This window comes from Phaethon aethereus, assembly GCF_964289735.1.
Source record: "Phaethon aethereus genome assembly, chromosome: 3".
Lineage (NCBI taxonomy): Eukaryota > Metazoa > Chordata > Aves > Phaethontiformes > Phaethontidae > Phaethon > Phaethon aethereus.
In genome coordinates, this window is record NC_138576.1 from 35,372,859 (window position 1) to 35,389,739 (window position 16,881).

Below are 16,881 nucleotides of genomic sequence, written 5' to 3' on the forward strand. Positions count from 1 at the left end.
CAAATGCTCTGATTCAGTTATTGCTTCATGATCTGTTATTTATTACATAGAGAAGAGCCCCATGGCAGCATGCTCCCAAGGACAGCGGCTTTCTTCTCCAAAGCATGAATTCTCCACTGCCACAAGTCATACAGCTTATGCCTGTGCTGAGTAGGATCCAGTGACTTCAGGAACATTTTCCACCAGTCTCAGAATAGGAGCAGGGATCCAAGAAGTGAAGAACTGCTATAACCGGTGTCTTTGGAGAAACTCTCAAGAGGCAAAACAGAGTTTCCAATCCACGCTTCCTTCAGGGGCTGCGTTTCTCTTCACGATGCAGCATCCTCTGCATGGACCCTTGGCATGCCATTACATTGCCATTGCTGCAAAGCAGATTTATTTTTTCTTAAGTATGAGGTCTGCATTTTAAATTAAAATTTTCATTCTCAGTGTTGCATTTTTGAAAAATGTCGCTAGTACAGATGAAGTGTCTACTGTTCCTTTCACCATTGCCTCATTGCTTTGATTTGGAGAACTAAAGATATTCAGGTTAAGTAGCCATTGTGTACCATTCAACTTTTATAAATGAAATAACCATGTGTACAAATCATTTAAAGGCAGCCATTGCTTTCATTAGTACAAATTCATTGACAGAACAACACTTTTTTTTCATTTTTTTAATTTTCATTTTTATTTTTGAATTAATGGTATTATAAAAAATATGGTCTATACTGATCATTTTTATGGCTATTTTATCATTTTTCCTTTCATTTTCATCAGTGCAAGAGGAAGACAGCTGCCCAGAAACTTTTTTGCTCTAAGATTTGTCAGAAAAATATAATTCAATTCCATGCTTCCATAACAAATACAACTTGAGCCATAAGAGTTTAAAAAAGCACAGAGGACACATAACTAGGAATAATATCTATAGCAAGAAGTCCATTTTGATTCTGTTGCTCATGCTTTATAGTATGACAATGCAATAATGTGGTTAATAAATATTTTACAGCTTATATTTTCATTAAGTTGTACAATGCAAAAGATTCCTGAGCTAAAATGTAATTCAGTCTTGAAATGTGATTTATATTGAAAATTAAATTTTAGAACTCACTTTTCTTTCAAACAGTATGTTCTGTGGGTCTTTTGTATTGCATATGCAACAGCACACGGTACTGCAGGTCCGGGTAATAATTTGCAATGGAAATAGATAACATTTCCAGCACCATCACGTGTTTAATTTCAACAATTGCTTACTTTGGGCAAGGGAAGAAGGGCAACATTCAGGAATTATAGTAAAAGTATTCTTTCGAGTGATTCAACATGCCATATAGAAATACATTTATCTATTAATCTTTCTATCGGTATGCTCATTTTTTAGCATTCTTGAAAATTATCTCATTATAAGCTTCCCAGCATGTGCTTTGCCTGTTACAAACTGCATCCTTTCTGCTCTCAGTGATGTTTGTATTCAGAATGAAACGCTATGCTATGCTATGCTATGCTATATTATGCATGGACAAAGATATCTGATTGTCTCAACATTTCACAGTCACAGAAGTTTATAACTACTTTCCATTTCATATAATTACATATTAACACTATATTTTCAGAGTGCAGTACGTTAAACATCTAAGAACCACATTGTCCCTGTTGCCATTAGTTGATTAGCTGCAAAATTCATTTCTGTTGAAAACATCTTATGGGCATGCTGAAGTTAAATGCAAAGATTTTGAGAGTACTAGAAAGTGTCCTCACTTCAAGTACTATTATAATTTGCAGCAAGACAATCTTTGCTATAGGTATTTTAAAAGCACCCCCAAGCCTATGCCAGGGCAGTAGGACTGCAAAACCCAGTAACATCATAACATGAGCAGCTACTGCATTTCTCCCATTGTTTCTCCCCTTGCAAGAACAGGACCGTTGACCAAGACAACCATTCCCTTGTACAGGCAATTGAACTTAACCTTGTAGATAAAACAAGGTTTCCAAACCTTGGTATCAGACTTCCTTTCTGCTTCCCCTTCATGCCTTCTGCTACAGGTAGAGACAAACAAAGGCAAAAATGTTAAATAATGAAAAAGCATAGGCAGATAGTCAAGGCGACCACAGGATGTTCATCAGATACGTTTGAACATGGACAAATGTAATTTAAGCACTGCGAAGCAGAAAATCTACATATCCCACATTTAGCTGACTAGAGGGGAGGGTTATAAGCACAGGAGGGGAAAAATCGTCTGACAGTTGGCCAACTGTAAGACCACAGGGCCACCATTGATCCAGCAGTCACAGTCATGAGCTTGGCTGGGCTCTTGTACCTGTCCTAAATGGCCTGTCCAATACCACCTGCAGGTAGTCAGCTCCCAGCTTAATCTCCAGCAAGGACTTTAGTGAGTACACAGCGTATCATTACATTTCCATTAATTGGTCATGACGCTCTTTCTTGGTTGTTTTCTTAATTTTGGTTTCATCCTGTCCAAGTAAGCGCTGTAACAAGGAATTCTGGATATGAGTGGTCACTAACAATGCATATGAAATGTTGGAAGTGCCACATCTTGAAAAAGCATGAATATACTAACAGTATTTTTGCCTGCTTAAAAAAAAAACCAAACAATACTACATGGCATGCACTAATAACAGAATACATTTTGTTCTTGTTAATCTGAAGAGATGGCCAGAAATGCACTGAGCTGGGCTGACTAAGATGGAAATAAACCTATTTAAAACTCAAGGAATAGAAAAAAAAAAAATCTTAGAGATTAATCTATAACAATTGGGTGAAATTTTTTTCTATTTGTTAATTTTCTTTACAAGGTTACTCTGTACTGTAAGATAGACTGACATTGATAATGCCTCTATCAAAAAACAATTACATCAAATCAGTTTCATTCCCCAATGAAATGGATTCAATGAAAATAAAAGTGTGTAAGAAACAGATTCATGCTATTGAGAAATTTTAGAAATTATTTTTGATTACCATACTATAGAAAAAAGAAATGGAGTGGAGGAACTATGAAATAAAATATATTTCTCTTCTTCACAGTCAAAAGCTAAGTTTTAAGGAGCGGGTCCGGATGGCCAGCCCACGAGGTCAAAGTATAAAGAACAGGCAGTCTTCAGTTGGAGATCGCCGGTCACCAAGTGCTGACATTGCCACCGAGGGCAGCCCAACCAAAGTCCAGAAAAGCTGGAGCTTCAACGACCGAACCCGCTTTAGGCCCTCGCTGCGGCTGAAGAGCTCACAGCCCAAACCCGTGGTCGATGGTAGGAGTTTTTCATGCCTCATTTTCCATTGCGTACTGCTCCCAGCCTGCTCACGCTCTTGCACACCTGCACTGTGAATGCGACCTCTTTTTGGAAAGCAGAAAGAATTGTTACTTGGGGGCAGAGACGCAAGAAAGCTATAGCCTGCTTCAAAGAGCATGCCACCGTGAGGGGTTTTTTTAATAAGAAATCCTGTGTCAGTGGTCCATAGGGAGCAACTGGTGGAAAACAGGTTCACTATGGAAAATCGTAGGTAGACTAAATGCATCCCGTGGATTTGGCTGCAGCAGTTCTGCCGTCACAGCCCCTCTCCCACCACTGGGCACAGCTGCTGTCCAAACCTGGTGCCTCTCACTGGTGGGCCATGCACCATGGCCAACGCTGCACTGGCTGCGCCTTTGCCAGCCAAGAGCACAGCTTGTACGGCACTGGCCGCCCCAGGCAGAGGAGCTGGGTGAGGAGCTGGGAAGTGCCCTCTTATCTCCAGAGAGGATACAATCACCTGCCACCAAGAGATATACTACTGGGTGCTTTAAGTTTTACAGGGTTGCATCCAATTCAGTAAGACAGGTGGCTTTAGCAGACAAAACCAGAGTATTGCTTTTATGTATTTCTTTCTAAAGGGTATTTTAAATGTAGGAAGGACTCCTAACACGTGAAGAAGTGGATCTTTGTGAAAATGGGTCGCTGACCCCGCAGCAGGCAAGAACACAGCCTTTCCCGCACACTGCCTCCCATGCTGACCCTTTCCATGCTCTAGCTAAGGTCCTCTCTGGCACTAAACTAGCCAGTGTTCAGGCAAAGATCTTCATCTGGAAAAGCTTGCCAAAACCGAGACAGTGACTCTCCTAACCAGGGAGCAGTGAAGTGGGTGAGAGCAGGACCCTGACAGGCAGCAGCCAAGAGCACCAGATGAGCCCGACCATTGCTAGGGACAGGTCCTGCACTGCAAGGTGCACTCACACACCTCCGGGGCTGCCGCTGCCCCAGTGGATTTGGATTTGGGTTTCTCCGTTTACATTTTTCCCAACTTATGAATGTTTTGTTCTTTCTTGTGGGACCCCCAGGTAGAAAATAAGGGAAACAAACTGATCGGCTACAACAGGAGGCAGTGACCCTGACTGTATGGGAAAGGTACAACGTAAATCGTTTGATCCAAGTAAAGAGATATAACTTTAAACTCTTTCTACAATGGCAATCATGCATGTTACATCCAACAGTGGTAAAACTAGTGGTAAAACTAATTAGACAGAAGTGTGATTTTGGTGCCTGCTTCCTTTTTAAGAGCACATATTATCACAGACATGTAGGTTGCAAAATACCCATTGAACTGAAATGCCTCAGCTGAGGACGTCCTACACAACACATCTCTTCAGGAAAAGCCTGGGTAAATAAACATTTCCTGGAGGGCAAACAAGACAAACCAACAGTGTTTGCTAAGGTCATCGTTCTAGGCTAGGCCTCCCCCACAGAGACCTCTCAGAGGCACAAATCCCGAATTTGGCTGCATTACAGTGATCTACTGGGGTGTACCAGCCACCAGGCTGCTATCTGGGCCGTTCAACACTCTTCACTCCATTCAAGGGCACGGGCCCTGGCTCAAGTCCCGCGGCAGCTGCAGCACAGGGGCTGTGTGATGCTGGCCGGGGTCTCACACTGACGTGGAGCGGGGACAAGGCCACTTGCTCCACAATGGGAAGTGAGAAATGCTCCAGGTACCAGAGTGCGGCTGAAGCTACCCTGTCTAAATTTAGGCTTCCTATGTAATCACTTATATAGCGCGAGTATCTCCCCAAAACCGCACCAGAAGTGATTTCATAGGTTAAACCCCCATAACTCGCACTGTGCCTGGAAATGACTTAAGAGACTAATTTGTTGAGCACACTCCCGGAGTATCAGTGCTCACTTCTGCTCCAGCCCTGCAGCCTACACCTCACTCAAGCATCTGTTTAGTTTTTCATCAGCCCATTTGTCACAGAAACATTTCCTTAGCATGTCCTCTGTTTTGTCCTGTACGTATTGTCATTAACAGCAACGATCGGCATGAGAAGATCATGTTCCCTCTTATTGTCTCCCTTTCATGGAAAAGGTGGCATAAACAGCACCTTGGGTATATCTGTAGATAAAAGATAATAACCACAACAGAGCATTCATTGCTGTGCGCAAACCCTTAAAGATCTTCCCGCTCTTCAGGGCGAGCGCAGCCTGTTTCCTGGTCAGCCGTTTCCAGCTACTAGTCCACCCTTATGAACTGGGGCCAACAGATATGACTGATTTCTCATGCGTGGCAGAAGGAACAGCTTCCATTGTCTCCAGCTTTTAGGCAAATGCCAAGTTTCCACTCTGGGACCTCATCCAGCTACTTCTAGGATTCGTATCATCAGAGAGATGTCCAGTGTGCTCACCACTGAGAAAAGTCAAGCACTACCAACCCTGGTTTCTTTTTTTTTTTTTTGGTGTGTTACCTATTTCATAGTTTGATATGTTTTCTCCGTTTGACAGCTCAACGAAAAGGATCTGGAGATGATGTATTTAGTTTAGAACATCTTGCATTTTTCACTGGATTAAAACACAATATTTGCAGCATTTTATTAATATCTCTCAGTTGCCAGGCCCTCCGGTTTCTTCCTTGAGGTATTCTGCAGCCAAAGGATTAATTCTTTTGGTGGGCTGATCTTCCAGCCAAACTAGAAGCCATCCCTTTCTAGATGAAAGTCTGGACACAAAACAATACCCTTGAACAGCCGGTCCTTCTGGTGATTCTTACATCTCTGTAGCATGTTTGGGGGGAGAAGAAATGACACTTGCAGTAGACCTTTTGGATAGTGACAACATAGTACTGGGTACCCAGTCCAGTGTCAAAACTTTATATCAGTGATCTAATGAAAAAAAATAATAAACTCTCACTATGAACTTCCCCTTCCAAAAGAGAAGACAGTCACATATTTGCTTGATTTTTCTTTCACTGTAGGGGATTTGGGTTTGTAAATGATCTTCCGTTAGCACAAGCAGAGGAGGAACTACCTCACTACGAGGGCGAGGTGCGCTTAACCCTGTGTAAGAATAAAGCAAAGAAGAAAATATATAAGTAGAGGGTTCAGAAAGGAAGAGAAATTGTTAGCTTATGAGGACAATCTAAGGCAGATAGTTAACACAGCAACTTTGCAGGTCTGAGTTCTGATAAAGGCTGTGGTTAGAATCTTGGCCAAAAAACATCAGAAACAGACTGCTGGAAAAATTAAACGTAAGCAATTAGAAAGTGGCCTTTAAAGGGAGGTTTCTAATCCAGACAGGAACTTACAGGGGCAGCTAAGAGGCTAACATGATTGAAAATGTAGTAGCCTTCCTCTTAGGCTACCCAGTAACACTCCCCCACTGCATATTAAAACCACAGAAGGAGAGTTTCTTGGCAGCAAGAAAGAGACTTAAGCTGACCACAGGTATCTCCCAAAAGGATTTTGGCATAGCAGCCTTAGAACAGTGTGACCAAAACTGTTGCACAAATGGCTTTATTTATGGGTAGTAACAGTCCTCTGAAACTGCCTATAAACCATTTATTGCTATTGCCAAAGCGGGCCTGGCAAAAGCAGCCATTATTTCAGCTACATATGTGCGCTTGCAAGTGGAATCCAAACCTGAGAGAGCTTTGATGGCTGGAGAGGTCTTTGGTGGCATGGCTGCAGATGCTCTCTGGAGCATTTAACAACAGCGCAGGGGAGTGAAATTGAAAACCAAGACTTATATAAACTGATTTTAAATACATGTCCAGTCTCCAGTGACATGTGGCTCACAACTGCCAGAACTCTTGTTGAAGAGGAGACCCTGCACAAATTAATGAAGGTGCAAGGATGCTGTATTTCCAATCCCTGTTATCAGTCTAAAAGGGAATAATCAGGACCAAGCAGATCAAAGGGAAATCTTCACCAATCAAGAACGGTAAATAGTGAAGCTTTACAAAGTGCACACTTAAAAGGATACAGGAATCGTATAGAGTTGTGCAAGAGCCTCCCTGAAGGGGTGCCATGTCGCACGGGCGAAGGTGCTGCCTGACCTTGGAGCCGCACGCAGCCACCCCCGTAGCCGTACACCAAGCGAGCCAGGAGCCACCTCCGGCCCCAAGGTCTCCGCATGCAGTATGGCTTGTGTCCCTGCGTCAAACACAGGGGAACCGCAGCCAAATTGCCCACGGGCAATGGCCCCCGACGCAAGGGAATAGTCACTGGCAGGGGCCAAACCCACTGAACCCACTGTGCAAGTGGTTCAATAGTACAGGTGATCTCATGCCATTGCTTAAGGCGCTGTACCCGTGCCTCGATGTACGTAGCATAGATCCAGCCATGGAGACTCACGTCTCAAAACCTCTCCTTTGCAGACACTGCTGTTCCGGCCCTGTTGTTTTTCTGCTTGCCTCATTTTCTGAGGAACAGAACCTTTTCTGCTTAAATCATGCTCCAGCCTTGCACCACCACAGCTGAAGTAACGAACTGATATTATGTTGTGGATGCAGCTCTCAGTGTGGGACAAAAATGCCCTATTATACTTGTTTTCTACCATCCCATGCTTCTAAGCCTCCGCATGAGTTATTGTGCCTTTACTGTAACCAAGAGACAGTGTGTGGCTTTTTGAATAAAATATCAAAAGCGTTCAGCACTGGAGATATTACAGACATATTTCATTTGATTAATTAAAAAGAACTCTCTAAGGAAATATTTGATTTCTTGCACCATCCCTGAACTTTATACGCTCACACGACCTCTAGCCTTTCATTCCCTACAGAGTACTTGCACAAAATCCTCAGGGTAGAGTATATTATAAAAGCCATGGAAAGAATGCGGTTGTGCATTTCAGCCCCCATGTCCTCTGTTCCTACCACGTAATTTATGCATTGCAAAGAAGACAGGTTTTCCTTTCAGTAGCACAGACATCTTGACCTCGTATAAGGTTCATTTGATGTGGCAAAGGTCCTTAGTTTGGTTGCTTTTACATCTCGATTAGCTTAAATTTACTGACTCAAAATGAAGCTGCATGATGTCAAAACAAAGCTGCTCAATTTGTGTAAACCCTATATGATGGGACTAAATGACATTTTATTAGCAATATATCAATTTGTGCTTGACAGGAGATTTATTTTCTTGTGATTGTTTAACTCGATGATAGAGCTCTCATTTATTACCATTGTCACAGTAATTAATTAGGAAGATCTGGCATTCTGATCTAAGTTCCAAGTGATTTTTTCCTTTTGTGTAAATAAGCACATGCCATTGGTTTTGAGGCATTATTTCAGTTTATTCTAACCAAGGTCCAGGACATATAAGTCCACAATTTAGTCTCTTTATGATATTTCTGGAGGAACTCGCTGTGCACTGTTGCTCGCTGGACTGAGCACTGACTTGGTAGTCACAGGTGAATGATTAGCAAGCTCAGCTCCGTGATGGACAGCACCAGACCACCACACAGAAGTATGATTTGCATGGATTTCAGTCAATCTCATCTGCAGTGAAGAGTAAACAAATGAGCTGAGAAGTCATTTTGAGAGGACATTCATCAAACTTCCCAACCACCATGTAACCCACTTGTACCAAACCTGAAACATTTGAGGTATCTTTCCATTTTTATAAAAATTTGTTGGGGAAATCCTTCATGGCTTTTTAAAATACAGGACTCTCCTGTGGCTACCTGACTCTAAAGCCACTGTCCTCCTCTCTCCTTTTGCCCATGGTTACCACCTCCTTCAAACAACAGGACCTGGAAATCTCCCAGGGCATAGGACCTCTGTAGACCTTATGGAACACCGGACATCCTATCAACTGACGTGTGCTACAAGGTCTTGCAGGGAGACAGTCAATTATATGTGACTTTTAGCTCATTAGTCCACAGTTCTAGATCTTATCATATATATCTGTTTTAACTTCTTTTATGCAGTATATATAAAATAACAGAGATGCATATCTAAAAATACACTAAAATCATATGTTTAGAATCATCTAGCATTTTTCTTTCTTACTCTTCTCACATGGCCATCTCAACTTGCTGGCTAATGTGCCACTATTTATAAGAAGATCAGCCATTTTAACTGCACAATTATTGTGCGTATTATGAATTATTTTTAGAAAGTCTCCTGGTCCTCCATATCATCACTCAAAATGAAAAGGACTCCTTTTTAATTAAGTAGTGGGAGCTGTTCCATGAAATATTGCCAGTGCAGAACATTTTTGAGAAGTTAAATAATAACTAAAGATAATTGAGATTTGTTAGAAGGAAATGCTAGAATTTTAGATATTTGGAACTTGCCTGCCTTATATGATAAATGATATAAATTAGGTTTCTGACCTTAAAAAATTGCTCTTACAAAGAAAGGAGACTAGACAATTATACCCAGAATATGTAAAAAACTTTCCACTTCTATCTATCCATTCCTATGGATACATTTTGTCTATTTTGGCCAAATCTGAGCTTTTTAGAAATACTTTCACATGGAAAATTTTGTTAGGGATATTCTTTATGATATTCTGCTTCATACTGCACTGCAGCTACTGAATTCCAGTTCCGATGTCCTCTTTTCTTCCCCATCTGGAAAGTTTTGCCTTTTTCAGGAGAAAGACGAGGGAGAAAGGAACGGGCTACACATACAGCACTACTGCGCTCCTCAAAGGTACTGCCTGCAGGGTAGAGCCTCAGGTCATGCAGAGGGAAAAGAAGCTCCTTCAAGCTCATGCAGAAGTGCTCCTCCTTCCAGGAGGCACCAATTTCCTTCCTTTCCTGAGAAATTGCTTTCCAGCATGGAAATGGCAACCATTTCATAAAAGTTCCCTATAAACAATGTTTTCAAATGTTGTCATTCTTATTCCCTCTCTTAATTTTGCCACTTGAATACTGTTGTGCACTACCAGGAATTTTGTATCATTTCCTAGACAAATATTAAACATCTAACATGAAGAGCACGTCATGGAAGTTCACTTATCCTGCCTCCTTCCGTCTTTCATGATTAGAAGAAAGCCTTTTCTTTTTTTTTCAGGGATCAAGGAAACAAATACATGTTTCATTCCCTTGGGCCTCCTTTTTCTGATCTCTGCTCTGGAAAGCATGTAAACATGGGCCACTACCTTCCTCTCTTTGGGGGAGCTTTGGGTGTTATTTTCATTCAGTACGTGATTAAGTTCCATCCCAATTAGTGTTGCTTTTTTCAGTTGATTTGTCCTACAGAGCTTAGCAAGCAATCACAGTAAAACGATTTATGTGAACTCTTTACTGAAAGGGACTCAGCTTGTTGATGTTTTAAAAAGCAAAGGAAAATTTGAAAGAAAATCACTTCTAGGGGTAGTGAAGGGAATTTGTATTCATGGTTCAACAAGCAGGAAAATAATGAGAGCTTGTAAAGAGGTGAGAAGTTTCATGGAACAAATTTAAACAAAGGCACTAGGCTGAGACACATGTTATTTTGATAAAGGGAAATTGCATGAATGAATTGTATGAACATCAACCATGAACATGTTTGTACTTAGAATAATTTTTGAGGGGAAAAAAGTAACCGAGATTTTGTGAAACATTCTGTGCATTATAACGTTTGTAGAAATACTATAAAATATGTACAGAATATCTCCATTTTTTAGAAAATATAGGCTAAATCCCTAACTCCCCGCAGCAAATGCTCAAGGTGAAGAAATGTACTTCAAAGGCAGTGTAAAGCTGGGTGAAATGCGCCTACCTTGTAGGCATCCTAGGCACTACCTAGAGCAGCATAGCAGAGGCTCTACATTGCTTGCAAAAGAGGCTGAAAGAACAAGGAAAGTATCAAGCTGCCAGCATTGCTTCTGGAACAAGAGGGGTCATCTGAGCTCAGCAGCCATTTAAGAATAAAGGCAGTTTGGAGTCTAACGCTAAAGCAGCTGCCTGAGCATCCCTGCTGCAGCAGAGCTATGTGTCAGCATCTCCCACAGGGACAATATGTCCTCCCAAAGCTTTGAATTTATGTCTCTCTTTACTTGCCCAGAAGTTCGATGCACTGAATTCTCCACACGTTTTCTTTCTGACCGCTCACGCCGAAAATGAGTTTGGAGATGAGCGTGTCCCGTTGGGGTGCCCTGCACTGCTGCCCTGGGCAGCCCGAGCAGCTCTGCACTCAGATACGAGGCTCCCAAACTGGCTGTGGAGCTCCATCATGAATGGCTTGGACTTCAGTCCCTAAGCTGAACTCTGGATTTTGAATGATAGGTATAAACTATGGCTTGATGTAACTCAGCACCCGCAGAAATTAGGCCACCATCCATTTTTCACCTTGAATCGTGCATTACAATGAAAATCAATCAGACTTCTTTTCCAAGCCAGTGCTTTTTTTACCAAGCTAGCACAACGCTGTGCTGTAACATGAATAATCGAGAGTCATATGCAGACTATCAGCTTCAGGCACCTATTTAGGTTTTTCCATGTGTAAAAGGTGGGTACTCAGCCTCAGCAGAATGATTTAGATCGCCTGCATGAAGAGCCCTAGCTACCTCCTACGCAGTCAGAGTAAGATCGAAGCGCTTCCGAAGGCTTCCAAAAAACAAGTCAAAGGGCCTGTGCTGGGATCACCATACCAATCACTATGTTAGGAGCACTTCCATAGGGCTATTCATGGTGTTGGCACATGCACTTACTAATGCTGGATCGTTGTTTCTAGCATATGGCGGTTCCCAGAAAACAGATTAAAAAGTACAAAAATCTTTTTGATTTTGTTAAACAGGCACATAATTACTTGAATGTTACTGACATTGAAAGCATGGAGCTACGGGGGTGATCAGAGCAGTGTCACAGTTTTCCCGATGCCAAAGCATGTTATTAAACAACAGAAAACACTTCTAAGAAAGGACACATGATATTTACAGAAATAATAAACCAAGCCTTGTGTGTACCTTTTGCACAGAGCCACATGAAATGCCGCTACAAACTCGTAAATTTTTTGTTGGTGACATATAATGTTTCAGAACAATGTAGTTTTTCGCCCATTCATTTGGGGTGATCATAAATGACTGGAGTTTGCATGAAGAATGCATAAATACTGGGACAAACAGGGAAATATCAAGACAATTTTAACGACTTGTGCGTGCCTCTTCTATGTCTTGGTAATCGCTGATTTGCTGTGTGATTAAATCAAAGACTGCTTTTCAGGAAGAAAGAGGAAGAAATTAAAAAGTGGCAAAGACAAGACTGTAGCCCAAAGTAAATAATGCCAAAGATTGTAAGACAATGGCAGATGCCTCATCAGTTGTGAAATAAACACTTTCCAGATTGACGTTTAGGATCAAAACACAGGGCTCTCTCCGGGAACAGCAGCAGCTTGGAGTGCGGCTTGTCGGAGGCTGTAGCTGAGCCTGGGAACTGGCAGGAGTTTTAACAGCTGGAGCTGCCGAAGCAGCCAAACTGACCCCAACGCAGCCCCGACCTCGAGGATGAACTCGAGAGGGGACAGAAGCGATACAAGTACATCTCACCTCGTAACTATGTCGTACACAACACGAGCTTCCTCTGGAAAAATCCATCAGAATGTGAACTTTGATTTCAGTGGTGTTTTAAGCTGGAATTTTTTTTTTTTTCCAAATTGTTACTATGCATTTCCCAAACTTTTTCCCAAGTCTGCTCAGTATACTAAAGAAACATGAATGTTTCCCATATGAATCAAACAAGGTTTATAGATTTTCACAAGTTTTATTGACATGTGGTACCGAGTGCCTGCCATAATGAAGGAAATTCATGTCAGTCGGAATATTAAAAAGAAAAAAAGAAGGTGATTTATTAGGAGCGGTATCTCTTCTTAAAGCTGGCTTAAATTTATAAGAATTTTCCAGCATCTGTCTAAAGATTTTGCTGCTTTTTGTATGCACATGTGAGCAATATGGAATACTATAATCGCACCACACTATTCTCAAAACGGTTCTGCAAAGATACACTGCGTTAAGGAAGCCCTTTTATTAATGACACTGTACTTGGCAAGGGACCCAGGAACCGTACCAGTGAGAGAACCATTCAGAAACATGTTTATTTTAAACTTTCAGGTTGGAGTCTCCTGTTTCACTGGGGTTACATGGTTGTAGCTCTTGTGACCTTAGCAGAATTATTCCTAATTTATACTGGCATAACTGAGTAGATTCAAACCTTAGAGAGCCACTGGAAATACCAGTAGCACAAAACGCTCTGGTTTTAGCGTGGCAGTTAGAAACGAGCTGGGAGATTTCAGCACTGGGAGGAGTAACTGGAGAGGCTGATCAGACATGACACCTGGAAAGTTTGTGTCGTGGAATACTTAGCACCTTCAGAGAGGGGGGTTTAGGTAGTCCATATGCCTATCAAACTAATTACATGGTTTATTTTAGCTAATCCACATTACTGTTGGATCATTCCGCAGCCTCCTTATTAAATGAAATGGATCTTCTTTGTCTTCAATGTCAGGTTGATCCATAGCGGTAAAAAAAATAACAATTCAATATAACCAGCATCTTTTGATTCTGTCATTACATCTGCCAGCTCACCACTTTCCCTTAAGACAGAGAATGTCACAAAAATGTTAGTTAGGCAGGGTAGGTGGAGAGACATATATATTTTATCAATAAGATAAACCTCATTCACTCCATGAGAAGCAGTCTTGTCATCATTGGAGGCACAATTTACAGTAATAGCATGGAAGAGGAGATTTCACAGCTTTGTATGAAAATTTCACTTTTACAATATAAAACTGATTTTTTTACAGGTTGTATTTGATTGTTTCATGTGTAATTAAACGTATTATTAACTTGGTTGTAAACCACTCTTCTTTCTGTATTAAGTTGGTCTGCCAATGATAAAATCTCCTGCTCTTCAAAGCTACACGAGATGTTCCTCATGAATGTACCAGTTGTTCAGCAACAGTCAAAAAAGAAAAGGTATTCTTGACGTTCATGAACTAGCCAGAGTCATCAAAATAAATTATTAATTATGGACAAAAATTAAATCTGTGAAGACAACAATGCAGCAATGCCAGTTCCTGAATATGCAGCCTAGTACAATGCTATTTATGCCAAGACAGCATTCCTGTTAGGTTTAAAAGGTATGATGAAATTTCTAGGCACTTCTGACTGGCAAAGAATGTTTTTCATCTTTAATTTACATTCTTTCTGAAAAAAAAGGAACTTGCAAAAAATGTCCTGCAATCATTTGCGTTTGAGCTTCAAATCTGCTTACAACAGAAGCCCCTGAAATGGTTTACTTGCAGTGTTTCTGGATGACTAAGCCTATGTTTTAAATAACAACATGAATGTAGGCAGGGACATAGGACTGGGAAGAAATCTCCTCCATTACTAAGGGTTACTGAACTTCTCTATTCCATGTCACTCTTTCATTTTACACTCTCTTCCTCACGAAGCAGAAACACATGTTGAAATACACTGACCTTGGGTGAAATTCTTCACCTGGGCACTTGGATGTTATACAGTTGAAGGAAGATGGCTTGGGAAGAAAAAACACCTACCCTCAAGAATTTTCCTGTACTTCACATGCCCTCGAGACATTCATGATGTAGCGGTATCCACTGAACCTGCCCTCCTTGCTCCATTCCCATTCTAGCCCATTTTAAGTTTGCAAACTTTCCTGGTCATGCATCGGTCCCTGTTTTCTTTGTGTATTGAGGTACTCTGGGCACTTCTGAGATTTCTAGCTAACTCTCAAATGGTAACTCTGCAGAGGCAGTGTTAGGAAAGGGCAGAGGATCCATTTTTTTTCAGGCAAATAAATACAGTAACTTGGCTTAAGCTCCTATTGCAAAGGAAGGATGCAATATCTACATGGCTCTGCGGTTTAAGGTGGCAACTGATCAGTGATGGATGTCATTCTCTATTAATTTCTGGTGAAAAGGTACTTTTTTTATTTTTACCTGTAATAAAGTGTTGGATCGTTCCACAGCCTCCTTATTAAATGAAATGGATCTTCTCCTTTGTCTTCAATGTCAGGTTGATCCATAGTGGTAAAAAAAAAAAAACAATTCAATATAACCAGCATCTTTTGATTCTGCCATTACAGCTGTCAGCTCACCACTTTTCCTTAAGACAGAGAATGTCATGAAAAACAGTGAGGCATCAGGAATAGACATTGGTACTCAACTATTAATTTGTTTGAAAAATAACAGGGCTTTCTTCCTTTCTAACTTTTACTTTTTACACTGGGGACTACCCAAGCCTTTTATGACACAAGCATAGACACACACAAGTGCATCACGTAGTTCCTAAACTGATGAAGCTCTGTCTTGTTTGATTTGTAGTCCTTATTTTTCCAGAACCACTGTGTAGGCAGCTAGAAAACACTAAGGAAAAGATCTTTAAATGCTGCTTGTTTAGCCTGCTCTTGTATTTTGCAGCTGACACCAGTCTTGGAACAGATGATGTTTATGATGATAAAGGGTGCCAGTGTGATGTGTCAGTAGAAGATCTTACCCCTGCTCTTAAAACTGTCATCAGAGCAATCAGGTGAGTAAAAAATACTGAATGAATAAATATTTGAGATTTCTTTAGTTAAGATACTAATTAACGGCATGTCAATTAATAGAATGGTAATTAGTTGAACTTATTACATGGCTATATTTGTTACATAACTAATGCCAATATAGTTTGTTTATGCTTCCTTTTCATCAGTATTTTAATTGGAAGTTAAAATGTTCTATCTGTTCTGTTATCAGTTTTTCAATGACTAAAAATATTACATGATTTGACTCAGAAAAGAAAGAGAGCAATGAATGCTGGTTTCCACTATATTTTCTGTAATCCAAAATACTGTAATCCAGTGTTGTGGTTTAGCCCCAGCCGGCAACTAAGCACCACGCAGCCGCTCACTCACTCCTCCCCTCCCACGGTGGGATGGGAAGGAGAATGGGAAAAAACAAAGGTAAAACTTGTGGGTTGAGATACAGACACTTTAATAGGACAGCAAGGGAAGATAAAATAATAAAAATAATAATGATAAAAGAATATATAAAGTAAGTGATGCGCAATACAGTTGCTCACCACCTGCTGACTGATGCCCAGCCAGTTCCCGAGACAGGGTCATCACCCCTTGGCCAACTCCCCTCAGTTTCTATAGTGAGCATGACGTTATATGGTATGGAACATCCCTTTGGCCAGCCTGGGTCAGCTGTCCTGGCTGTGTCCCCTCCCAGCTTCTTGTGCAGCTCCTCGCTGGCAGCGCGTGGGGAACTGAAAAGTCCTTGACTGAGTATAAACACTACTCAGCAACAACTAAAACATCAGTGGGTTAATAACATGATTCTCATACTAAATCCAAAACACAGCACTAGACCAACTACTAGGAAGAAAATTAACTCTACCCCAGCCGAAACCAGGACATCCAGTTTGATGTAGTTTTATTGAATGTGTATCACTTTGACTGGAAAAGTTATTTCCTTTAAATGTTTCGGGTTTTATTGCATTTCCATATTCCTGAAATGGTCTGTCATATGACTTTTATTGCGACTGTCTTCTGGTAGCCACAGAATAATTACATTCATTCAATTGTGCAAAGCCTTGCCTGCCACTACCCATTGAACTAAATATAACCCCAATAATTTAAAACTAATAGTCTCCTTCTTTTCCAAGAAAATAGCAAACTGCATTTAAACTTATAAAATTACCTGTATTAAAAACT

General features: G+C 40.9%; 1 protein-coding gene across 5 annotated transcripts in view; it reads left to right on the plus strand.

Moving 5' to 3' along the window:
* Nucleotides 1-16,881, plus strand: part of KCNQ5 (potassium voltage-gated channel subfamily Q member 5) — a gene marked incomplete at both ends in the record, with an annotated part of 300,511 nt that overhangs the window by 273,853 nt on the left and 9,777 nt on the right. For 4 of the 5 annotated variants that reach the window (XM_081998435.1, XM_081998437.1, XM_081998436.1 and 1 more), the window contains 2 exons: nucleotides 3,020-3,240; nucleotides 15,602-15,710. The exons of the other annotated variant lie outside the window; for it this stretch is intronic. In XM_081998435.1, coding sequence (XP_081854561.1) covers nucleotides 3,020-3,240; nucleotides 15,602-15,710 — 330 coding nt within the window. The remainder of the gene's footprint in view (nucleotides 1-3,019; nucleotides 3,241-15,601; nucleotides 15,711-16,881) is intronic. 5 annotated transcript variants of the gene reach the window in all.